Here is a 27919-nt window from a genome sequence, read left to right on the forward strand (position 1 = left end):
GACTTTACTGGTCAGTTTGTATTGTAGTTTAAGAGTTTTCAGCTGATAGAAAGTTAAGTCAGCCAATGAAAATACTGTTGTTCCTACATTCAGTAAAGTTTGGTCTGAGGGATAGTCACATGAGTACTTACAGAGCCAGTCAGCCAATGAAAATACTGCTATAACTGCAATTTATTTTGGTGTGCGATATTTACAGTGATACTTACAGAGCTTTCCTGCAGCCTCTCACAGCTGGGAGCAGTCTCCTACGACCCTCCTCTGATGTCTTGTATTCCTTCAGGTCAAACACATCCAGAACCTCCTCTGATATCTGCAGCATGTAGGCCAGTGCTGAACACTGAGCATGTGTGAGGTTTTTGGATCTCTTTTCTGACCTCAAGTACACTTCGATTACATTCTGTACTGAATGGTCTTTCATCTCTATCAGACAGTGGAAGAGATTGATGCACCTCTCTGGGGACATGTTCTTCCTCTGCATCACCTTAAGGGATCGGATTATTTTCTGGACGCTCTCCGGACTGCTTTCTGTCTGTGTCACCAGACCTCGTAGGAGTTTCTGATTGGACTCCAGTGACATGCCATGAAGGAAGCGGACAAAAAGGTCCAGGTGTCCATTCTTACTCTCCAAGGCTTTATCCACGGTACACTTCAGCAGCTCATGCAAGGTTAGCTCTTCAGACACACCTCTAGACTTTCTTTTGAGGAAGGGCTTCAGTGCATCCATGTTCCTGGCAGTGTAACAATGGTACATGTAGACAGCTGAGAGAAACTCCTGAATGCTCAGATGAACAAAGCAGTATACCACTCTCTGAAATAACACAGACTCTTCTTTAAAGATTTGTGTGCACACTCCTGAGTACACTGAGGCTTCTTTGACATCAAGGCCACACTCTTTCAGGTCTTCTTCATAGAACATGAGATTACCCTTCTCCAAATTGTCAAACGCCAGCTTCCCCAGCTTCAGAAGAATTTCCTTATCTGACTCCATGAGCTCCTCTTGATCCATCTCATCTCTTCCATGATATTTCTGGTTCTTCAGGCTGGTCTGAATGAGCAGGAAGTGTATGGACATCTCAGTCAGAGTCGTGGGCATCTCTCTCCTCTTGTCTGTACTCAACATGTGTTCAAGGACTATTGCAGAAATCCAACAGAACACCGGCATGTGGCACATGATGTGGAGGCTCCTTGATGTCTTTATGTGTGAGATGATTCTGCTGGCCAGGCCCTCATCACTGAATCTCTTCCTGAAGTACTCCTCCTTCTGTGGGTCATTGAACCCTCGTACCTCTGTCACCTGGTCAATACACTTAGGGGGGATCTGATTGGCTGCTGCAGGTCGGGAGGTTATCCATAGGAGAGCAGAGGGAAGCAGATTCCCCTTGATGAGGTTTGTCAGCAGAACATCAACAGATGATGTCTGGGTGACATCAGACACCTTTTCATTGTGCTGGAAATCCAATGGAAGTCTGCTTTCATCCAAACCATCAAAGATGAACATAGCTTTACAGGCAGTGAGTTTCTTTGCATTGCCTATGTCTAGTTCTGTGTGGAAGTCATTTAAAAGTCTGAGAAGACTGTACTGGAGATCTTTGATCAAGTTCAGCTCCCGGAAAGGAAGCACAAATATGATCTCCACATCTTGGTTTGCCTTCCCTTCAGCCCAGTCTAGGATGAACTTCTGCACAGAGACAGTTTTCCCGATTCCAGCGATGCCCTTCGTCAGCACAGTTCTGATGCTTCTCTCTTGGCCAGGTAAGGGTTTAAAGATGTCATTGCAGTGGATTGCTGTGTCATGTGAGGTTGGTGTCCTGGATGCTGTCTCTAGCTGCCACACCTCATGTTCATTGTTAACACCTTCACTCTCTCCTTCTGTGATGTAGAGCTCTGTGTAAATCCTGTTGAGGGGAGTTTGGTTCCCTGCTGTTTCCATGCCTTCTATCACACATTCATACCTCCTTTTCAGACTGGCTTTATGGTTTACTATAGCTCTCTGCACGCTGTCATCCACTACAAGGGAGGAGTAAAAGGATGTGTATCAGACATATTCATTGACAGGATGAAATGTGGGCCTGCACAACTACAGTAACTTATATTATCTCATATTATTGTAGTTAACCTGTTATGGCTAGGGGGCAGTATTTTCACGGCTGGATAAAAACATACCCGATTTAATCTGGTTACTACTCCTGCCCAGTAACTAGAATATGCATATAATTATTGGCTTTGGATATAAAACACTCCAAAGTTTCTAAAACTGTTTGAATGGTGTCTGTGAGTATAACAGAACTCAAATGGCAGGTCAAAACCTGAGAGATTCCTTTACAGGAAGTGGCCTGTCTGACCATTTCTTGAACTTCTTTGCCATCTCTATCTTTTACAAAGGATCTCTGCTCTAACGTGACACTTCCTACGTCTTCCATAGGCTCTCAGAGCCCGGGAAAAAACAGAATGTCGTCATCCCAGCCCCAGGCTGAAACACATTATCGCCTTTCTCAAGTGGCCGATCAAGGGACTGTGGGCTTAGGCGCGTGCCCTGGCTGCCCCCGTCTTTGTGATTTTTCCTCTGTTTGCCGAAAAGGAGATTCCCGGTCGGAATATTATCGCGTTTTTACGAGATAAATTGCATAAAAAATGATTTTAAACAGCGGTTGACATGCTTCGAAGTACGGTAATGGAATATTTAGAATTTTTTTTTGTCACGAATTGCGCCATGCGCACGACCCTGATATACCATTTCGGATAGTTTCTGGAACACACGAACAAAACGCCGCTATTCGGATATAACGACGGATTATTTGGGACCAAACCAACATTTGTTATTGAAGTAGCAGTCCTGGGAGTGCATTCTGACGAAGACAACAAAGGTCATAACATTTTTGTAATAGTAAATCTGATTTTGGTGAAGGCTTAACTTGCCGGGTGTCTAAATAGCTAGCCCGTGATGGCTGGGCTATGTACTTAGAATATTGCAAAATGTTGCTTTCACCAAAAAGCTATTTTCAAATCGGACATATCGAGTGCATAGAGGAGTTCTGTATCTATAATTCTTAAAATAATTGTTATGCTTTTTGTGAACGTTTATCGTGAGTAATTTAGTAAATTGTTAGTAAATTCCCCGGAAGTTTGCGGGGGGTATGCTAGTTCTGAACGTCACATGCTAATGTAAAAAGCTGTTTTTTGATATAAATATGAACTTGATTGAACAAAACATGCATGCATTGTATAACATAATGTCCTAGGTGTGTCATCTGATGAAGATCATCAAAGGTTAGTGCTGCATTTAGCTGTCTTCTGGGTTTTTGTGACATTATATGCTAGCTTGAAAAATGGGTGTCTGATTATTTCTGGCTGGGTACTTTGCTGACATAATCTAATGTTTTGCTTTCGCTGTAAAGCCTTTTTGAAATCGGACAGTGTGGTTACATAAAGGAGAGTCTTGTCTTTAAAATGCTGTGAAATAGTCATATGTTTGAAAAATTGAAGTTTTTGTATTTTTGAGGAATTTGTAATTCGCGCCACGCCTATCATTGGATATTGGAGCAGGTGTTCCGCTAGCGCAACGTCTAGATGTAAGAGGTTAACTACATTTAAATCATATTGAGGTATTGACTTAGCACAGGTCTGCAAGTGTTCTTACTGTTTTCAGAGCCTCTTGCATCATTGGATTCCCTCAGGTGCTGTAGTACAGGAAGTGTTCTGGATCTCTTTCTACACTGAGGGCAGTCATAGTCTCCTGAAGGAGCAGGTTTCTCCCAGTATCTGGTGATGCACTGTCTGCAGAACCTGTGTCCACAGGTGATGGAGACCGGATCCCTCAGAACCTGCTGACACACTGCACACCTGGACTGATCCTCTGGCAGAGTAGACCATCCACTACAGAGATAAAGGAGAGAGAGATACTGATCCTCTAACAGAGTAGACCATCCACTACAGAGATAAAGGAGAGAGAGATACTGATCCTCTAACAGAGTAGACCATCCACTACAGAGATAAAGGAGAGAGAGATACAGAGTAGACCATCCACTACAGAGATAAAGGAGAGAGAGATACTGATCCTCTGGCAGAGTAGACCATCCACTACAGAGATAAAGGAGAGAGAGATACTGATCCTCTAACAGAGTAGACCATCCACTACAGAGATAAAGGAGAGAGAGATACTCATCCTCTAACAGAGTAGACCATCCACTACAGAGATAAAGGAGAGAGAGATACTGATCCTCTAACAGAGTAGACCATCCACTATAGAGATAAAGGAGAGAGAGATACTGATCCTCTAACAGAGTAGACCATCCACTACAGAGATAAAGGAGAGAGAGATACTGGTCCTCTAACAGAGTAGACCATCCACTACAGAGATAAAGGAGAGAGAGATACAGATCCTCTAACAGAGTAGACCATCCACTACAGAGATAAAGGAGAGAGAGATACTGATCCTCTAACAGAGTAGACCATCCACTACAGAGATAAAGGAGAGAGAGATACAGAGTAGACCATCCACTACAGAGATAAAGGAGAGAGAGATACTGATCCTCTGGCAGAGTAGACCATCCACTACAGAGATAAAGGAGAGAGAGATACTGATCCTCTAACAGAGTAGACCATCCACTACAGAGATAAAGGAGAGAGAGAGATACTGATCCTCTAACAGAGTAGACCATCCACTACAGAGATAAAGGAGAGAGTGATACTGATCCTCTAACAGAGTAGACCATCCACTACAGAGATAAAGGAGAGAGAGATACAGAGTAGACCATCCACTACAGAGATAAAGGAGAGAGAGATACTGATCCTCTGGCAGAGTAGACCATCCACTACAGAGATAAAGGAGAGATACTGATCCTCTGACAGAGTAGACCATCCACTACAGAGATAAAGGAGAGAGAGATACTGATCCTCTAACAGAGTAGACCATCCACTACAGAGATAAAGGAGAGAGAGATACTGATCCTCCAACAGAGTAGACCATCCACTACAGAGATAAAGGAGAGAGAGAGATACTGATCCTCTAACACAGTAGACCATCCACTACAGAGATAAAGGAGAGAGAGATACTGATCCTCTAACAGAGTAGACCATACACTACAGAGATAAAGGAGAGAGAGATACTGATCCTCTGACAGAGTAGACCATCCACTACAGAGATAAAGGAGAGAGAGATACTGATCCTCTAACAGAGTAGACCATCCACTACAGAGATAAAGGAGAGAGAGATACTGATCCTCCAACAGAGTAGACCATCCACTACAGAGATAAAGGAGAGAGAGAGATACTGATCCTCTAACACAGTAGACCATCCACTACAGAGATAAAGGAGAGAGAGATACTGATCCTCTAACAGAGTAGACCATACACTACAGAGATAACGGAGAGAGAGATACTGATCCTCTGACAGAGTAGACCATCCACTACAGAGATAAAGGAGAGAGAGATACTGATCCTCTGGCAGAGTAGACCATCCACTACAGAGATAAAGGAGAGAGAGATACTGATCCTCTGGCAGAGTAGACCATCCACTACAGAGATAAAGCAGGGTGCAGTAATTCCTCTAATAAACTCAGTTACAAGAAATTACACATTACAACAACAACAACAACAAACATCTAGTGACGTACCTAAAGGCTTGATGCTAATTATTTAACCCGTCTCCTCCCCTTCATCTACACTGACTGAAGTGGATTTAACAAGTGACATCAATAAGGGATCATAGCTTTCACCTGGATTCACCTTGTCAATCTATGTAATGGAAAAAGCAGGTGTTCATAATGTTTTGTTCACTCACTGTATAAAAGATATATGACATAAACAACAAATGATAAGCAGATGCATTACAGTATGTACTCAGATACACAAAATACATCAGGTTTCAGATCTTGAAGGTTCTCCTCTTCAATAGTAATATCATCAATTCTGACCAGTAACTTACCTGGGGTCAAAGGTCCCTGATCCATTACTAAAATGCATAGGCTGATCCATAGAGAAGTAGCTCTTCATGGACAGATGACTGGGTACTGGAGAGACTGATCTCTGGAGAGACTGAGTTTGCTTGGAGATTCTGAAAAACATAATGAATCACCATGTAACTACATTTCAAAATATATCCAAATTATATATCGATAGATTACATACATTACATAAAGCATTAAAATATATGGCATTACATAAAGCAAAAAACATACACTGAGTGTACAAAACATTAAGAACACCCTCCTAATACTGAGTGCCCCCCCCCCCCACCTTTTTGCCCTAAAATTAACCTCAACTCGTCAAGGCATTGACTCTTCAAGGTGTCGAAATCGTTCCACAGAGATGCTGGCCCATGTTGACTCCTATGATTCTCACAGTTGTGTCAAGTGGGCAGGATGTCCTTTGGGTGGTGGACCATTTTTGAGACACATGGGAAACTGTTAAGCGTGGAAAAACCCAGCAGCGTTGCAGGTCTTAACACTAATCTGTGCGCCTGGCACTGATTGATGTGGATTCAACAAGTGACATCAACAAGGGATCATAGCTTTTCATGTTTCAAGGAGCGGGAGTAAACAAAACTGTCAAGGAGGTGTGTAAACAAAACTCCTTAAAAATTTGGCAAGATAAGAAGTTGGGGTATGGGGGACACAAAATACTGATGCCTACATAGAAAAACATTTTGGTTTACATAACTTAAAATGCATTTAATAAATAAATATCTTTAGGGTTACGGTATATTTTGGAGTTTTGGACAATGTTTTCATATGACCTCAATATTCTAAAAGTGTTACTGAGTTAACCTGGAAGCCTATAAGAAATCCTGCTATGCCCTCCAATGAACCATCAAACAGGCAAAGCATCAATACAGGACTGAGATCGAATACAACTACACCAGCTCTTCCGGACGACTATGTGATCACGCTCTCAGCAGTCAATGTAAGACCTTTAAACAGGTCAACATTCACAAGGCCGCAATGCCAGACGGATTACCAGGATGTGTACTCTGAGCATGCGCTGACCAACTGGCAAGTGTCTTCACTGACATTTTCAACCTTTCCCTGTCCGAGTCTTTAATACCAACATATTTTAAGCAGACCACCATAGTCCCTGTGCCTAAGAACACTAAGGTAACCTGCCTAAATGACTACCGACCCGTAACACTCACATCTGTAGCCATGAAGTGCTTTGAAAGGCTGGTCATGGCTCACATTAACACCATCATCCCAGAAACCCAAGACCCACTGCAATTTGCATACAGCCCCAACAGATCCACAGATGATGCAATCTCTATTGCACTCCACACTGCCCTTTCCCACCTGGACAAAAGGAACACCTATGTGAGAATGATATTCATTGACTACAGCTCAGCGTTCAACACCATAGTGCCCTCAAAGCTCATCACTAAGCTAAGGACCCTGGGACTAAACACCTCCCTCTGCAACTGGATCCTGGACTTCCTGACGGGCCGCCCCCAGCTGGTAAGGGTAGGTAACAACACATCCGCCACGCTGATCCTCAACACGGGGGCCCCTTAGGGGTGCGTGCTCAGTCCCCTCCTGTACTCCCTGTTCATTCATGGCTGCACGGCCAGGCACGACTCCAACACCATCATTAAGTTTGCTGATGACACAACAGTGGTAGGCCTGATCACCAACAACGATGAGACAGCCTATAGGGAGGTCAGAGACCTGGCCGTGTGGTCCCAGGACAACAACCTCTCCCTCAACGTGATCAAGACAAAGGAGATGATTGTGGACCACAGGAAAAAGAGGACCAAGCACGCCCCCATTCTTATCGACGGGGCTGTAGTGGAGCAGGTTGAGAGCTTCAAGTTCCTTGGCGTCCGCATCACCAACAAACTAACATGGTCCAAGCACACCAAGACAGTCGTAAAGAGGGCATGACAAAACCTATTCCCCCAAAGAATACTGAAAAGATTTGGCATGGGTCTTCAGATCCTCAAAAGGTTCTACAGCTGCACCATTGAGAGCATCCTGACTGGTGGCATGACTGCATGGTATGGCAACTGCTCGGCCTCCGACCGCAAGGCACTACAGAGGGTAATGCGAACGGCCCAGTACATCACTGGGACCAAGCTTCCTGCCATCCAGGACCTCTATACCAGACGGTGTCAGAGGAATTGCCCTAAAAATTGTCAAAGACTCCAACCACCCAAGTCATAGACTGTTCTCTCTGCTACCGCACGGCAAACGGTACCGGAGCGCCAAGTCTAGGTCCAAGAGGCTTCTAAACAACTTCTACCCCCAAGCCATAAGACTCCTGAACACCTAATCAAATTGCTACCCAGACTATTTGCATTGCCCCCCCCCTCCCCTATACGCCGCTGCTACTCTCTGTCATCATCTATGCATGGTCACTTTAATAACTCTACCTACATGTACATATTACCTCGACTAACCAGTGCCCCCGCACATTGACTCTGTACCGGTACCCCCTGTATATAGTCTAGCAATTGTTATTTTACTGCTGCTCTATACTTTTATCTCTTATTCTCATTCATACTTTTTTAAACTGCATTGTGGGTTAGGGCTTGTAGGAAAGCATTTCACTGTATTCGGCGCATGTGACTGATAAAATTTGATTTGATTCAACTTGTCAATCTACGTCATGGAAAGAGCAGGTGTTCATAATGTTTTGTAAACACAGTGTCTTAAAATATATGACATAAACAACAAATGATAAGCAGATGCTTTACAGTATATACTCAGATACACAAAATACATCTGGTTTCAGATCTTGAAGGTTCTCCTCTTCAATAGTAATATCATCAATTCTGACCGGTAACTTACCTGGGGTCAAAGGTCCCTGATCCATTACTAAAATGCATAGGCTGATCCATAGAGAAGTAGCTCTTCATGGACAGATGACTGGGTACTGGAGAGACTGATCTCTGGAGAGACTGAGTTTGGTTGGAGATTCTGAAAAACATAATGAATCACCATGTAACTACATTTCAAAATGTATCAAAATTATATATCAATAGATTACATACATTACATAAAGCATTAAAATATATGGCATTACATAAAGCAAAAAACATACACTGAGTGTACAAAACATTAAGAACACCCTCCTAATACTGAGTGTCCCTCCTCTTTTTGCCCTACAATTAGCCTCAACTTGTCAAGGCATCGACTCTTCAAGGTGTAGAAAACGTTCCACAGAGATGCTGGCCCATGTTGACTCCTATGATTCCCACAGTTGTGTCAAGTGGGCTGGATGTCCTTTGGGTGGTGGACCATTTTTGAGACACACGGGAAACTGTTGAGCATTAACAACCCAGCAGCGTTGCAGTTCTTGATACAAATCGGTGCGCCCGGCAGCAAGAAAGTAAAATAAATAGGTTTTGATTATGTTTTAATGGTAATGGCGACATACAGTGGGGGAAAAAAGTATTTGATCCCCTGCTGATTTTGTATGTTTGCCCACTGACAAAGAAATGATCAGTCTATCATTTTAATGGTAGGTTTATTTGAACAGTGAGAGGCAGAATAACAACAAAAAAATCCAGAAAAACGCATGTCAAAAATGTTATGAATTGATTTGCATTTTAATGAGGGAAATAAGTATTTGACCCCTCTGCAAAACATGACTTAGTACTTGGTGGCAAAACCCTTGTTGGCAATCACAGAGGTGGCTGGCTGAGGGAAGGAGGTTCTCACCCAAGATTTGACGTTACATGGCCCCATTCATCATCTCTTTGATGCGGTGAAGTTGTCATGTCCCCTTAGCAGAAAAAGACCCCAAAGCATAATGTTTCCACCTCCATGTTTGACGGTGGGGATGGTGTTCTTGGGGTCATAGGCAACATTCCTCCTCCTCCAAACAGGGCGAGTTGAGTTGATGCCAAAGAGCTCCATTTTGGTCTCATCTGACCACAACACTTTCACCAGTTGTCCTCTGAATCATTCAGATGTTCATTGGCAAATTTCAGACGGGTATGTATATGTGCTTTCTTGAGCAGGGGGACCTTGCAGGCGCTGCAGGATTTCAGTCCTTCACGGCGTAGTGTGTTACCAATTGTTTTCTTGGTGACTATGGTCCCAGCAGCCTGACAAGATCCTCCCGTGTAGTTCTGGGCTGATTCCTCACCGTTCTCATGATCATTGCAACTTCACGAGGTGAGATCTTGCATGGAGCCCCAGGCCGAGGGAGATTGACAGTTCTTTTGTGTTTCTTCCTTTTGCGAATAATCGCACCAACTGTTGTGTCATGACGTTGGCCTGTGGGTAAGGTTTATGACCCCCCCCCCCATAAATACCTTTCTCCCCCTCTCTGAATCTACTGAAGGACTTGAATAGCCTGTGTTAAATATAGAGAGTCTTGGAACATCAAACAAATGGGGAAAGGTACCACATATTTTGTTAATAAAACCAGTTGGAAATATGCTTGGGAACGTAATGAGTATGTATGTCAGTTCGGTTGTCATCTGAGACATTATGACTGATGACAGGACGACATAAACTGTATCTGAGAAAGTATACGCCCAGTAGTTATCAGAGTCACATGGAATTGTTATGCAATTGAAATGTTTGATATTGAAAATGTTTGTTAGGAGATGAAATGTAATTTTAGCTTCCGAATGAGAGATTTGGGTTTTCATAAGGAAAGTGCCCTGCTCGATCAGTGGCCCAACCCTGTGAAGAGACAGGGGTTATAAACGATGAAACACCTCCCTCCCCCTCTCCACTATATAATCCTTTGACGAAAAGATAACCAGGTGGTTCCAGTACTTCCGAGTACGGAAGGTCTGTTGGCCAACCCGGCCAGCATCTACGACCAATCTACCGAAGCGCAGCTCAGAGTAAATATTTATTGCATTTTCCTTTTCCAAATGGGCGGTAATTTAGAATGCATAAGATAATGTATTTACGATAGCATAGCTGCTGTTTCTTTGTTCCTAAATCTTCCCGCTCTTTCATTCAAGCCCAACCCCCTTTCCTTTGTGTAACCAGCTTTCATACAGGTTCCGTCCACCAGGGATGTTTTCTGTATGACATCATTGTATTCTGTGTATTTGTAATTCTGTGTGATTAGTTAGGTATTTAGTAAATAAATAATTAAACCCAATTTTGTATTGCTGATTCAACTTGTTAGCCAGGGTTCGTGAAGATAACCAAGAATTTACAACTTTCATTATGAGACTGAAAATAAGACAAGGGTTAACATTGACTGCTATCGATGTAAAATATTACTAAGTATTTTAAGAGTTTATTCGGAAGATAACGGCTCTATAAACGTTCTTCCGTGGTGCCCCGACTTTCTAGTTAATTACATTTACATGATTAGCTTAATCAGGTAATATTAATTACAGAGAAATCATTTTCTAAGTTAGCATGTCATATCACTTAATCCGGCATAGCCAAAGACACGACAGTTGTCACCTTTTCACCAAGCTGCTTGGCGATGGTCGTGTTGCCCATTCCAGCCTTGTGTAGGTCTACAATCTTGTCCCTGACATCCTTGGAGAGCTCTTTGGTCTTGGCCATGGTGGAGAGTTTGGAATCTGATTGATTGATTGCTTCTGTGGACAGGTGTCTTTTATACAGGTAACAAACTGAGATTAGGAGCACTCCTTTTAAGAGTGTGCTCCTAATCTCAGCTCGTTACCTGTATAAAAGACACCTGGGAGTCAGAAATCTTTCTGATTGAGAGGGGGTCAAATACTTATTTCCCTCATTAAAATGCAAATCAATTTATAACATTTTTGACATGCGTTTTTCTGGATTTTTTGTTGTTGTTATTCTGTCTCTCACTGTTCAAATTAACCTACCATTAAAGTTATAGACTGATCATTACTTTGTCAGTGGGCAAACGTACAAAATCAGCTGGGGATCAAATACTTTTTTCCCCTCACTTTACGTAAATGCCAACAAAATAACTTTTTGGTCTGTGTGTGTGTGTGTGTGTGTGTGTGTGTGTGTGTGTGTGTGTGTGTGTGTGTGTGTGTGTGTGTGTGTGTGTGTGTGTGTGTGTGTGTGTGTGTGTGTGTGTGTGTGTGTGTGTTTCAACTATTTAACTGTAGTAGAATGCTGAGAAGGCAGCTAAAATTTTAAATATCGGTTATCGGTATCGGGTTGTTTGGCAAGGAAAATATCGGATATCGGGTTGTTTGGCAAGGAAAATATCGGATATCGGGTTGTTTGGCAAGAAAAATATCGGATATCGGGTTGTTTGGCAAGGAAAATATTGGATATCGGGTTGTTTGGCAAGGAAAATATCGGATATCGGGTTGTTTGGCAAGGAAAATATCAGATATCGGGTTGTTTGGCAAGGAAAATATCGGATATCGGGTTGTTTGGCAAGAAAAATATCGGATATCGGGTTGTTTGGCAAGGAAAATATCGGATATCGGGTTGTTTGGCAAGAAAAATATCGGATATCGGGTTGTTTGGCAAGGAAAATATCGGATATCGGGTTGTTTGGCAAGGCAAATATCGGATATCGGGTTGTTTGGCAAGGACAATATCGGATATGGGTATCGGCCAAAAATGTCATATCGATGCATCCCTATTAAACCTGTCTGGTCCCCTTCATCTACACTGATTGAAGAGGATTTAACAAGTGGCATCAATAAGGATCATTGCTTTCACCTGGATTCACCTTGTCAATCTACGTCATGGAAAAAGCAGGTGTTCATAATGTTTTGTGCACTCACTGTATAAAAAATATATGACATAAACAACAAATGATAAGCAGATGCTTTACAGTATATACTCAGATACACAAAATACATCTGGTTTCAGATCTTGAAGGTTCTCCTCTTCAATAGTAATATCATCAATTCTGACCGGTAACTTACCTGGGGTCAAAGGTCCCTGATCCATCACTAAACTGTACAGGATGATGCATAGAGGAGTCACTCTTCATGGACAGATGACTGGGTACTGGAGAGACTGGTCTCAGAGTTTGGTTGGGGATTCTGAAAAACATAATGAATCACCATGTAACTACATTTCAAAATGTATCAAAATTATATATCAATAGATTAAATACATTACATAAAGCATTAAAATATATGGCATTACATAAAGCAAAAGACATACACTGAGTGTACAAAACATTAAGAACACCCTCCTAATACTGAGTGTCCCCCCTCTTTTTTTGTCCTCAGAACAGCCTCAACTCATTAAGAAATGGACACATAAGGTGTGGAAAGCGTCCCACAGGGATGCTGGCCCATGTTGACTCCAATGCTTCCCTCAGTTGTGTCAAGATGGCTGGATGTCCTTTGTGTGGACCATTCTTGATTCCTACCTGTCTCCTCCCCTTCATCTACACTGATTGAAGTGGATTTAACAAGTGTAACTTAATTGTAACATAATCACATAGGCCTACTGATTCACTTCATCTCAGTTCCACTTGAATCCTTCAGAGTCTATTGATGCACATACTTCATAGTATGTCCATATGTACAGTACCAGTCAGAAGTTTGGACACACCTCCTCATTGCAGGGTTTTTCTTTATTTTTACTATTTTCTACATTGTAGAATAATAGTGAAGACATCAAAACTATGAAATAACATATGTGGAGTCATGTAGTAACCAAAAAAAGTGTTAAACAAATCAAAATATATTTTATATTTGAGTTTCTTCAAAGTAGCCACCTTGATGACAGCTATGCACACTCTTGGCATTCTCTCAACCAGCTTTTTGAGGTAGTCACCTGGAATGCATTTCAATTAACAGGTGTACCTTGTTAAAAGTTAATTAGTTAATTAATTTCCTTCTTAATACATTTGAGCCAATCAGTTGTGTTGTGAAATGGTAGGGGTGGTATACAGAAGATTATTTATTTTACCTTTATTTAACTAGGCAAGTCCGTTAAGAACAAATTCTTATTTTCAATGACAGCCAAGGAACAGTGGGTTAAAACTAGTTAGGGCTAGGGGGCAGTATTGAGAATTTTGAAAAAAATATGTGGCCATTTTTAACTGCCTCCTACACCAACTCAGAAGCTAGGATATGCATATTATTAACGGATTTGGATAGAAAACACTCTGAATTTTCTAAAAACTGTTTGAATGGTGTCTGTAAGTATAACAGAACTCATATGGCAGGCAAAAACCTGAGAAAAATACAAGCAGGAAATTAGAATTTTGTGGCTGTACTATCTTTGAGTCATTGCCAATAGAACACACAGTGACAAAGGATTCATTTTGCACTTCCTACGGCTTCCACTAGATGTCAACGATCTTTATAAAGTTGTTTGAAGCGTCTATGATGAACAGAGACCGGATGAGAAGGAAGGGAAGTTGACGTCCCTGGGATGTCGTCACTTCATTATTGCGCGCTCATGTGAGATGAGACTTTGTATTTCAAACGTTTATCAAGACACAGGAGAGGTCCTGTTGAAATATTTATCCGTTTCACGTTCTCAAGGCCCTAAAGATTGATGCTAAACAACGTTTGACATGTTTGAACGAACGTAAATAGATTTTTTTTTTTACTTTTTGTCGTGACTTTTCCCTCCCCCGCCCTACATTTTGAGTAGCCTACCGAACGCGCTAACAACATGGAACAACTTGGAGTTATTTGGACATAAATTATGAACTTTGTCGAAAGAAACAACATTTGTTGTGGACCTGGGATTCCTGTGCCGTCTGATGAAGATTATTAAAGGTAAGGGAATAGTTCTAATGTTATTTATGATGTTAGATGACTCCAACATGCCAGTTAACTGTATAGCCTAGTGTATTTTTCTGAGTGCAGTAGTCAGATTATTGCAAAGTGTGCTTTCCCAGTAAAGTTATTTTGAAATCTGTCAATGCGGTTGCTTTCACGAGATATTAATCTATAATTCTTTGAATAACAGTTTAATATTTTATCCACGTTTTATAATGAGTATTTTAGAAAATTCACCGGCAGTTTTTGGGGGAACACATTTTCTGAACATCACGCGCCGATGTAAAATGCTGTTTTTAGATATAAATATGAACTTGATGGAACAAAAAATGCATGTATTGTCTAACATAATGTCCTAGGAGTGTCATCTGATGAAGATTGTCAAAGGTTAGTGCATAATTTTAGCTGGTTTTCTGCTTTTGGTGACGCCTGTCTTTGCATTGACAAAACATTACACACAGCTATTTTCAATGTACTCTCCTAACATAACCTAACTTTATGCTTTCGCCGTAAAACCTCTTTGAAATCGGACAATGTGGTTGGATTTAGGAGATGTTTATCTTTCAAATGGTGAAAAATAGTTGATTGCTTGAGAAATGGAAATTATTTGATTCTTGCAGTTTTGAATTTCCCGCCATGGTATCTTGTCAAGCAATCCCGTTACCGGGATCAGAGCGGGAAGGGGTCCCCAACATATATAGTGATTTTGGTTTATGTCAGTTTAATTGTTTGTTATGGTATAAGTTGTTATTTTATGATTGTAAGTGATAAAATGAACTAGTAATTCTGAGTAATTACTACTCTAGTAAGGAATAACACATGTTTCAGTACTACTGCAGTTGTTACATAATTCCAATAGATGGCAGCATAAGACCACAAATGATATTTCAGAATACTAGTTTAGCTTTTTCCCTGGATGCATCGCCACTCCCCTCACAGGAAAACTCCTGTGTGGCTTCTTTCTGTCCATTTCCACACTGCTAACGCAAGAGGAAGGACTGAAAAAGCATTTAACAGATTACTGTGAAGTAATATAACGATCGTTGATGTTTATTATTCCCTGTTTTTATGCTCATGTTTTACACTTCATTAATATAACGATTATCATTAAGCCTGAACATTAATTCAGTCACCTCTGGTCGAGAAAAACATATTTTCCCAGTACATTCATTCTCTAATTCATCAACCAGCATCGACCCGCTCTGCCTTCTCGAGCAAGCCAGGGGCATGTGGAGGTAAATTTAATTTAAAGGTAAAATGTTGAGGTAAATTTACTAACCGGGAGGGTTGAATTATGTCATTTATTGGCGGGCTGGAAGACATGCTCATCTTTTCTATTCCGAGGTTGTTTACTCGCAATATCAGATATTAAGATGATGTTTCATAATGTATGTATACTGAGGTTGAAGTTCTGAGTAGTGATCATTTACCAGGGGTTCAATACCTGCTATAGTCACTATTTATTTGCTCTCCCAAAAGCAACACAGGCCTAATACGAGATATATAGCTAACTAAAGTAATGAGTGACCATTTTAGAAAATCATGGGACATATAGTCTGTGGTTGCATGCTATTTTATTTCAATCATATTGCTGCTTGTAGCCTATAACTGATGCTTCGTGGTCTTATGCTGCCATCTATTGAAAATATTTAGCAATTAAAAGTTATTAATTCACCTACAGACATTGGTGAGGCAGCTGAGAATTAAAAAAAACGTCATGTGTCCAGCCTACTTGAGGCGCCCTGAAAATAATATTCAAAAGATTAGTCCTTGGATACAGAGGAGTTAAACACTAAAGTTACCGTCCATCTAGTGAAGAGAGGAGAACCTGACAGAGGTAGCCAGCATCCGTCAACGATAGAGGGACAAGCCCTCCACGGGATTGAACAGGTGGAAGAAACAACTGGGGAGCTCCATCGGTCCACAAGAAATGCAGGCAGCCGGTGATGATGTACTGGTAGCTAGGATAACTAGGATACTGCTGGTAGAGTAGCTAGCTAGCTTACCTAGCTGTACCGACTAGCTAGGATAACTAGGATGCTGCTGGTAGAGTAGCTAGCTAGCTTACCTAGCTGTACCGACTAGCTAGGATAACTAGGATGCTGCTGGTAGTAAATCAATTTATAACATTTTTGACATGCGTTTCTCTGGATTTTTTTGTTGTTATTCTGTCTCTCACTTTTCAAATAAACCTACCATTAAAATTATAGACTGATCATTTCTTTATCAGTGGGCAAACGTACAAAATCAGCAGGGGATCAAATACTTTTTTCCCCCACTGTAAAAGTGTAAAATAAACACGTTTTTCTTTTGATTATTTAATTATCTACATCATGTTATTTCAAGATATCCCTTTGGAGCGCAACATCACGTTGTTAAAAAATAATCCTAAATTGGGCATGGCTATAAATTAGGCAAATTGAAGGCATCTCGGGCGTAATATGTGTTTGATGAAAATGAACATTGTATGCAACGTTGTAGGCAACATTATTGGCAAGGGACTTGATGCCTACTATGCTAAAGCTATTTAGAGTTGTTAAACGGGAGTGAAGAGTGTGTTGATATAACAGTAAAATTGTCAAAATTGTTATTGTAACAACGATCAGAATTGGTAAAGAAAATATGCATTCCATTATATTAGGCAATAATTAATAGTAGGAAAAGTGGTAGTGTCATGTGAAAATTCTATCAAATGTGTTACATTGCAACGAGTACAGTCAGGGTGCCGTAGAGCCCCTGCAGTACCTCCACAGACCCCGGATTGAGATCCCCTGATTTAGCAGATGCTCTTATCCAGAGAGATTTACAGTAACTGCATTCATCTTAACATAGCTATTTATTTTGGAAATAAACTTAATAAATTATTCATAAAACTGTCATCTTACCTCTTAGCTTTGTTGTCATGTCTCCCAGAGATTCTCATTTTAGAGGCAGGGCCCCCCTCTTCTCTCTCCCCAGAGAGACTCATTTTAGAGCACTGACCCCTAAACAGAGATCCAGCATGTTGGTTGTGGTTAACACAGTAACAACTAATTCTTGATTGTCAATTGTTCTCATTTATTCATTATCTCTTTGATAAATAAAACATTTACTAACAGACATAGAAACAGTCAGGTGATTTAATGCATCACATTAACTTGTAGGTGTGACATTTCATCTCCATGGTAACTGTCAATAATAATAATAAGTCACTGTTTGTTAAGGTAGTTCTAGACAGTACAGCAACAACAATAATAATAATAATAATAATAATAAGTCACTGTTAGTTAAATAAGGTAGTTATAGACAGAACAACAACAATAATAATAATAATAATAATAATAATTATGTCACTGTTTGTTAAGGTAGTTCTAGACAGCACAGCAACAACAATAATAATAATAATAATAATAATAATAATAATAATAAGTCACTGTTTGTTAAGGTATTTATAGACAGTACAGAAACAATAATAATAATAATAATAATAATAAGTCACTGTTAGTTAAGGTAGTTCTAGACAGTACAGCAACAACAATAATAATAATAATAATAATAATAATAATAAGTCACTGTTTGTTAAGGTAGTTATAGACAGAACAATAACAATAACAATAATAATAATAATAATAATAAGTCACTGTTTGTTAAGGTAGTTACAGACATTACAGCAACAACAATAACAATAATAATAATAATAATAATAATAATAATATGACACTGTTTGTTAACCTGTTTAGGATAGGGGGAAGTATTTTCACGGCCGGATAAAAAAACGTACCCGATTTAATCTGGTTATTACTCCTGCCCAGAAACTAGAATATGCATATAATGATTTGATTTGGATAGAAAACACCCTAAAGTTTCTAAAACTGTTTGAATGGTGTCTGTGAGTATAGCAGAACTCATACGGCAGGCCAAAACCTGAGAAGATTCTATATGGGAAGTGCCCTGTCTGAACATTTCTTGGCCTTCTGTAGCCTCTTTATCAAAAATAGAGGATCTCTGCTGTAACGTGACATTTTCTAAGGCTCCCATAGGCTCTCAGAAGGCGCCAGAACGGGGAATGATAACTCTGCAGTCCCTGGGCGAAAAACAGTAGGGCTTTTGGAAAGTGGTTGTTCTGAGAACAATGACACTGGTGCGCGCGTGCATGTGAAGACTCCATTTTCTATTTTCAGTGTTTGAACAAAAACAAGGTCTCCCGGTCGGAATATTATCGCTTTTTTACGAGAAAAATCGCATAAAAATTGATTTTAAACAGCGTTTGACATGCTTCGAAGTACGGTAATGGAATATTTAGAATTTTTTTGTCACGATACACGCCGGCGTCACCTTTCGGATACTGTCTTGAACACAAGAACAAAACGCAGCTATTTGGATATAACTATGGATTATTTGGAACCAAAACAGCATAGGTAATCCAATTTTTCTTATAGTAAATCTGAGTTTGGTGAGTGCCAAACTTGGTGGGTGTCAAAATAGCTAGCCATGATGGCCGGGCTATCTACTCAGAATATTGCAAAATGTGAGTAATCGTGAGTAATTTTGTAAATTCACCGGAAGTTTTCGGTGGGTATGCTAGTTCTGAATGTCACATGCTAATGTAAAAAGCTGATTTTTTATATAAATATGAACTTGATTGAACAAAACATGCATGAATTGTATAACATAATGTCCTAGGAGTGTCATCTGATGAAGATCATCAAAGGTTAGTGCTGCATTTAGCTGTGGTTTTGGTTTTTGTGACATTATATGCTAGCTTGAAAAATGGGTGTCTGATTATTTCTGGCTGGGTACTCTGCTGACATAATCTAATGTTTTGCTTTCGTTGTAAAGCCTTTTTGAAATTGGACAGTGTGGTTAGATTAATTAGTCCCGTGCTTCGACTACTCAGACCCCTCACACATCCGGTCCATTCTGATGACCTCACAGACACCATACCACTTCTGACACCAATGTAGCAAACAGCTGGGCAGGGAAGTGAACCCAGGTCGCACATGTAAAAGGCCAACAACCTACGCATCGCGCCATTGGCACCAATTGGGTCACTTGGTTGGAATTGTGAAGTGGCTCATATAGCGAGGATCACTGCACTTTAGTGGAGCTATGATACAATTACATTATCATATGAAATGTAGAGGATCACTACATTAAAGTGGAACTATGATACAATTACATTATCATATGAAATGTAGAGGATCACTGCACTTTAGAGGAACTATGATACAATTACATTATCATATGAAATGTAGAGGATCACTACACTATAGTGGAACTATGATACAATTACATTATCATATGAAATGTTAAATGTAGAAGTATAATATATGAATATTGATATATTGAATTTGACTTGACCACGTCCAGAATGGACCACGTCCATTCTGTCAAAACACTAACACATGTTTTCTATCCAAGAGGAACATATAATCAATCATAGCACAACGACTTTCAAAATACTAACAGTTGATGGCATTACATAAACTGCATTACTTTTCATGTTTCAGTTCTACCTGCAGACAATAGACAATATAAAATCCATTGTTTTTTATAATTCAGTTTCCTTTTACTGTAAACCACTCTAGATTTTACTGTAAACCACTCTAGATTTTACTGTAAACCACTCTAGATTTTTGTGTTGAGTGTCGAATGTGTGCATTTTTGGCAACATACTGTGACGACCCTCCCACTCTGTCTGCCGAATTCTTTCTCTTTGCTCTTGTTTTCCTTAATAGGATGTCGGTGGGCGGAGCCTGGAGGGTCGTTAGCGAAATGGGACACACCTTGGCTCGGGTGTGTCCCGGGATAAATACCCCACTTCCCCATTCATTGAAGACTCTCTCCATGCATCATATTGTTTGGTTGTGGCATTTTTGTGTTTGTTTTGTTTGTTTGCTTTGGCACCATTCAAAATGAGTCATCTTTACTTTATAGAATGTACAGTAGAAACAAACAGGAAGTGACAGAATTGCTTCAGTAAAAGCTTTTTTAGCAACCTGAAATTGCTGCCAGTGATCAACAACAAATCCAACATACATGGCCTTTGGTTCCAAATGTGTAAAAATAAAACACAATTACAGTAAAGAAGGGAAAAAACACAAAAATGCACAGTCCTGTTCTAATCTATACAATCTTCAGCATTTGGCCACATGCTAGGTGCCTTACATATGAAACAGCCTACAAGGCAACATCCTCTGAGGCTGCTATTGAATCTGATCATCCTGTCAGGAATAGAGCTCACCAACTCTGGATTACAGTATATGTATCAGCCTATAAAACACTGGCAGCTAATCTGCCTGCATGGTGCTTTACCTATGAAACAGCCAACTAGGCAGCATCCTGATTGAATCTGATCAGCCTGTCAGGAATGGAGCTCACCCACTCTGTACATTTAAATATTATCCATAAAACATGAAGTGTCCCTTACAATTAAACACATATCAGTTATGCAAGCTAACAACCAACATAGATAAGAGGACTACATAGCTAACTAGCTAGCTAGCAAACAACCAACATAGATAAGACTACATAGCTAACTAGCTAGCTAGCTAACAACCAACATAGATGAGAAGACTACATAGCTAACTAGCTAGCTAGCTGACAACCAACATAGATAAGAAGACTACATAGCTAACTAGGTAGCTAGCTGACAACCAACATAGATAAGAAGAATACATAGCTAACTAGCTAGCTAGCTGACAACCAACATAGATAAGAAGACTACATAGCTAGCTAGTGTCGTGTCTTTGGCTATGCCGGATTAAGTGATATGACATGCTAACCTATAAAATTCTCTCTGTAATTAATATTACCTGATTAAGCTAATCATGTAACTGTAATTAACTAGAAAGTCGGGGCACCACGGAAGAACGTTTATAGAGCCGTTATCTTCCGAATAAACTCTTAAAATACTTAGTAATATTTTACATCGGTAGCAGTCACTATTAACCCTTATCTTATTTTCAGTCTCATAATGAAAGTTGTAAATTCTTGGTTATCTTCACGAACCCTGGCTAACAAGTTGAATCAGCAATACAAAATTGGGTTTAATTATTTATTTACTAAATACCTAACTAATCACACAGAATTACAAATACACAGAATACAATGATGTCATACAGAAAACGTCCTGGTGGACGGAACCTGTATCATGGCTAGTTACACAAAGGAAAGGGGGTTGGGCTTGAATGAAAGAGCGGGAAGATTTAGGACCAGAGAAACAGCAGCTATGCTATCGTAAATACATTATCTTATGCATTCTAAATTACCGCCCATTTGGAAAAGGAAAATGCAATAACTATTTACTCTGAGCTGCGCTTCGGTAGATTGGTCGTAGATGCTGGCCGGGTTGGCCAACAGATCTTCCTGTACTCGGAACAATGTCTCTGGTGGTAAATTCGATACGTGGTGGTATCTTCGTCTGTTTGTTAGACTGGATCCGTCGTCCGTCCTTTCCTAGCCCACGTCGACAGCGGCTAGGAAGTATCACTTCTGTAGTGAATAAGCTCAAAGTTCATACCATTCGCCATCAAAGCTCACGCCGAGGTTGGCATTTTCTGTACTTGACCTGTGTGTCCTTCTAACGTAGAGGCTGCAGACCTCCCGTACTGGAACTACGTGGTTATCTTTTCGTCAAAGGCTTATATAGTGGAGAGGGGGGAAGGAGGTGTTTCATCGTTTATAACCCCTGTCTCTTCACAGGGTTGGGCCACTGATCGAGCAGGGCACTTTCCTTATGAAAACCCAATTCTCTCATTTGGAAGCTAAAATTACATTTAATCTCCTAACAAACAATTTCAATATCAAACATTTCAATTGCATAACAATTCCAGGTGACTCTGATAACTAGAGGGTGTATACTTTCTCAGGTACAGTTTATGTCGTCCTGTCATCAATCATAATGTCCCAGATAACAACGAACCTGACATACATACTCATTACGTTATCAAGCATATTTCCAACTGGTTTTATTACCAAAATATGGTTCCTTTCCTCATTTGTTTGATGTTCCCAGACTCTCTATATTTAACAGGACAGCAGTCCTTCATAGGGTCAGTAAGAGAGGGGAAGGGAGAAAGGTATTTATGGGGGGGGGGTCATAAACCTTACCCACAGGCCAACGTCATGACACTAGCTAACAACCAACATAGATAAGAAGACTACATAGCTAACCAGCTAGCTAGCTAGCTAAAAACCAACATAGATAAGAAGAATACATAGCTAACTAGCTAGCTAGCTGACAGCCAACATAGATAAGAAGACTACATAGCTAACTAGCTAGCTGACAACCAACATAAATAAGAAGACTACATAGCTAGCTAGTGTTGGGATATATTTTCTTAAACTAGATGTGGTGCATAGCTTATGAATACATGAATGTTAAACATAACAGGTTTGTATTGTATTAACATAGATTGAGCAACATATAATAGACGTGACTAACTGGAGGGTTGCTGTGCAGCAGGGGTGTAGGCTGAGTTAGACTCGTGACACACACACACACACACACACACACACACACACACACACACACACACACACACACACACACACACACACACACACACACACACACACACACACACACACACACACACACACACACACACACACACACACACACACACACACACACAGCCTGGTTGTGAAGCTGCTCAAGGACATGTGTCCGTGAGGAACTGGTAGAGTGGAAAATAACTGTAGCATAAAAACAGGCACTGTCCTTGGGGTTGCTGACTCTCGGGTGCAAACACGAAGATAAGCTGGAAGACAGTGATGCGCCAAGAGGCTGGGACCAGCCTGGGCGCCTGCGATAGGCTGAGCAAGTCTAAACCACGCTCAGCCTCTACTCTGACAGGCCTGCTCTGAGCGGGAACTATCTCTGTCAGAGTATTAAAGAAGAACTTTGTGTTTGAACAGTTAGTTCTCTGTTTGCCCTGCGTGGTGTTACAGGGAACCCATGTACACGAAGATTGCATTTACCATTTATCGCTTGACTATAATAAAAAGACATAGAATATATTCGGTGACTCCGTGTCGCACTTTGTCCTGATACCAGATTTGATTGACGCAACCTAACACTAGCTTGCTCACAAGACTAGCCAAGTTAGCTGCATTGTTGCATGCGATTGGCTGTGTTCTTGGGGATAGCAGAGAGCCTGGAGGACAGTGTTGCCTGTCAAGCATTGTTCAGGGTTTAAATGCCCCTCCAGTGTTTAGCTGCCTAAACTGATAATGAGCTCCAAACACAAATGAAAGCATGATGCCATCAGGAAATGTACCATCCCTTATTGTAGCAATCAATACAAATGTATGCGTTTCCCCACCGTGGGCTCTGCATCCTCAGCCATACTGTCAATCTATCATCGATATGTCCACTCCTAATTATAGAGTTTATCTCGTGTTCTCAACAAAACAACTTTTGTTATTAGTGATCATGAGATAAATAAAGTGTGATCTCAACATAACGTGGGAGTTATTTTATATTCATATGTCCTCTCTGGACATCCTGATGACTAGCGCGCCATATATTCTTATGGATGAGCTCTAATGTGAAGCTAACTGAAGCTGGCTAGCTTTAGAAAACCAGTATATCAAGCCTGTATCATAGTATACCCCTCAGGCTACGTTCAGGTTTCAGCAAGAGGCAGGCATCAACATGCCGAGTCGTAGGCAACAACCTGGGTTGTATTCATTAGTTTACTCCACAGCCAACAGTTTTGCAACATTGCATAAACAGTTTACTCCAAATGCTGTACAATGTGACCTAAATGGTTTAAGCTGCCAAACATTTTGCTATGGTGGGCACTAATGAATTCACTCAACCTGTTTTGAGGAAGTGTAAGTTGTTGTAAGTCTCTTCACAATATTTAGTTGTCTCTCTTTCAAACAACATACCTTCCTGAGTGAAAAGAGTTAACAGTAGATTAGAAAGAGAAAATGTTTGTTTGTTGCTTGTTGTGTTTTAAGCCTGTTTAGAGAAGACAAGTCTATAGACCTACGATACAGTAGGAGATCACCCTGGGGAACACAGGTGGGCACTGAACGAATCCACATCTAATTTACATCAAATACATTTTAAGGAGAGTAGGCCTATTATAACACTCTGTCCACCAAAAACATCAACTATATTAATACACATAACAATATCATCAACTATATGAATACACATAACAATATCATCAACTATATTAATACACATAACAATATCATCAACTATATTAATACACACAACAATACCATCAACTATATTAATACACATAACAATATCATCAACTATATTAATACACACAACAATATCATCAACTATATTAATACACATAACAATATCATCAACTATATGAATACACAATCGTCGTCTTACCTTTTATCTCTCTCTCAACAGAAGCAGAGTCTGGAATGATCCTTCGTCGTCAAAAGTTAATTTCAGTTGCTCAACTCTTATTTATTTTTTCAGGTTCAGGCCTGTTCTCTCTCACTCCCTCTCTCTTTGTCTCTTTCTGTCTCTCTGTTTCTCTCTTTCTCTCACACAGCCAACCAATGGAACAAATACATTTTCTTTCTAATAAACGAAAATAATACAGACATGTACAGAAACATATCCTTGACTCAAAAGTTCCAAGAAATACTATATTTTAGTATCAACTAATATTGTATTCTAATGACATCATCATGATTTATCAATTAAACTTTAATTTGAGCCATTAGTATGTAAGAGACATGATTTTGTCAAAACTATGTCAATGTATACCAGCATAAAGTACAACAACAGATCGATGTCAATGTAGATCTGCATAAAGTACAACAACAGATCTATGTCAGTGTAGACCAGCATAAAGTACAACAACAGATCTATGTCAATGTAGACCAGCATAAAGTACAACAACAGATCTATGTCAATGTAGACCAGCATAAAGTACAACAACAGATCTATGTCAATGTAGACCAGCATAAAGTACAACAACAGATCTATGTCAATGTAGACCAGCATAAAGTACAACAACAGATCTATGTCAATGTAGACCAGCATAAAGTACAAGAACAGATGGATTGCAGTGATGAGTAACATACACCTACAGGTAACTGCCAAAACAAAGGAAACACCAACATAGTCTTACAGTTTTTTTTACAATCGCTTACAAGTGTTTACCTGTACATACTTTTACTAAACTCATTACAGCAACACACCTACATCACACAATTAGCCAAATAGTACATTTTCTGCTCAAACCACGTTTTATTCATTAATAAATACCAAATCTACATTTCAAAATGCAAAAAAACTTTCTCTACATACACTAACTCTATCAAAACACGGCAGACCCAACTCAATATCTAATAATTCAGTCAAAAGACTAGCTGTCACGATCGTCGAAATGAGTAGACCAAGGTGCAGCGTGCCTAGAGTTCCACATGTTTATTAGATGAAACTCACAGAAACCAATAAAGAGCAAACCAAAACATGCCTCTCGTAGGCAACTATACATAGACAAGATCCCACAAACAACAGCTGGGAAAAGGCTGCCTAAATATGATCCCCAATCAGAGACAACGATAGACTCTGATTGGGAACCATATCAGGCCAACATAGAAATACAAAAAACTAGAGTACCCACCCTAGTCACACCCTGACCTAACCAAAATAGAGAATAAAAAGGTCTTCTAAGGCAGGGCCCCCCTCCTCTTTCTCCTCAGAGAGACTCATTTTAGAGCACTGACCCCTGTAAACAGAGATCCAGCATGTTGGTTGTGGTTAACACAGTGACAACTAAACAGAGATCCAGCGTGTTGGTTGTAGTTAACACAGTGACAACTAAACAGAGATCCAGCATGTTGGTTGTGGTTAACACAGTGACAACTAAACAGAGATCCAGCATGTTGGTTGTGGTTAACACAGTGACAACTAAACAGAGATCCAACATGTTGGTTGTGGTTAACACAGTGACAACTAAACAGAGATCCAGCATGTTGGTTGTGGTCAACACAGTGACAACTAAACAGAGATCCAACATGTTGGTTGTGGTTAACACAGTGACAACTAAACAGATCCAGCATGTTGGTTGTGGTTAACACAGTGACAGGTGATTTAATGCATCACATTAACATGTAGTTGTGACATTTCATCTCCATGGTAACTGTCAATAATAATAATAATAATAATTAGCCACTGTTTGTTAAGGTAGTTATAGACAGTACAGCAACAATAACAATAACAATAATAATAATAATAATAATAAGTCACTGTTTGTTAAGGTAATTATAGACAGTACAGCAACAATAATAATAATAATAATAAGTCACTGTTTGTTAAGGTAGTTATAGACAGTACAGCAACACAAGGCCATGTCTCACACATATTTGTATTCACTAACAGTAGGCTATTTATTGTCTTTCAATCTGTTCTTTTCTAAACGTATCTGAGAATTTATCTGAGAGAGCAGCTTCCTGATGACTAGCGCTCTGTATATTCTGATGGATGAGGCCTGAGCTGGAATGTGAAGCTAACTGAAGCTGGCTAGCTTTAGAAAACCAGTATATCAAGCCAGTATCATAGTATACCCCTCAGGCCACGTTCAGGTTTCAGCATCAGGCCGATTCGTAGGCTGCAACCTGGGTCGCATTCACTAGTTTACTCTACAGCCAACATTTTTGCAACATTGCATAAACAGTTTACTCCAAATGCTGTACAGCGTGACCTAAACGGCTACCGTTGTCAAATATTTTGCTACGGTGGGCACTAATGAACACACACAACCTGTTTTGAGGAGGCGTAAGTTGTTAGTCTTTCCACAATATTTATTAGTCTCTCTTTCACACAAAATACCTTCCTGAGTGAAAAGAGTTAACTGTAGATTAGAAAGAGAAAATCTCTCTCTTTTTATAATCTCTAACAAGTGTTTACCTGTAATTAATATACTTTTACTAAACTCTTATCACAGCAACACACCTACATCACACAATTAGCCAAATAGTTACTTTTCTGCTCAAAACCACATTTTCTTCATTAAATACCAACTCTACATTTCAAAATGCTAAAAAAGAAAAATCTCTACATACACTAACTCAGCAAACCCGACTCAATATCTAATCATTCTGTCAAAACACTAACACATGTTTTCTATCCAAGAGGAACATATAATCAATCATAGCACAACGACTTTCAAAATACTAACAGTTGATGGCATTACATAAACTGCATTACTTTTCATGTTTCAGTTCTACCTGCATACAATAGACAATATGAAATCCATTGTTTTTTATAATTCAGTTTCCTTTTACTGTAAACCACTCGAATGTGTTGCATTTTTTGTCAACATACTATCTAAA

At 39.9% G+C, this 27919-nt stretch overlaps 1 protein-coding gene across 1 annotated transcript; it reads right to left on the reverse strand.

Annotated features, from left to right (window-relative positions):
• Window positions 1-202: 202 nt before the first annotated feature.
• Window positions 203-25079, reverse strand: LOC123735844 (NLR family CARD domain-containing protein 3-like). Its single transcript, XM_082971644.1, has 7 exons — window positions 24957-25079; window positions 17497-17595; window positions 12788-12907; window positions 8775-8903; window positions 5924-6052; window positions 3638-3873; window positions 203-2007 (listed from the first exon to the last, which is right to left on the reverse strand). Exons 2-7 carry the CDS (start codon window positions 17577-17579, stop codon window positions 203-205), a joined length of 2502 nt encoding a protein of 833 aa, XP_082827770.1. The 5' UTR covers window positions 17580-17595; window positions 24957-25079.
• Between the last annotated feature and the right edge of the window lie 2840 nt (window positions 25080-27919).

Source organism: Salmo salar, unplaced genomic scaffold (genome assembly GCF_965601325.2).
Source record: "Salmo salar unplaced genomic scaffold, fSalSal1 ptg000360l, whole genome shotgun sequence".
Classification (NCBI taxonomy): Eukaryota; Metazoa; Chordata; class Actinopteri; order Salmoniformes; family Salmonidae; genus Salmo; species Salmo salar.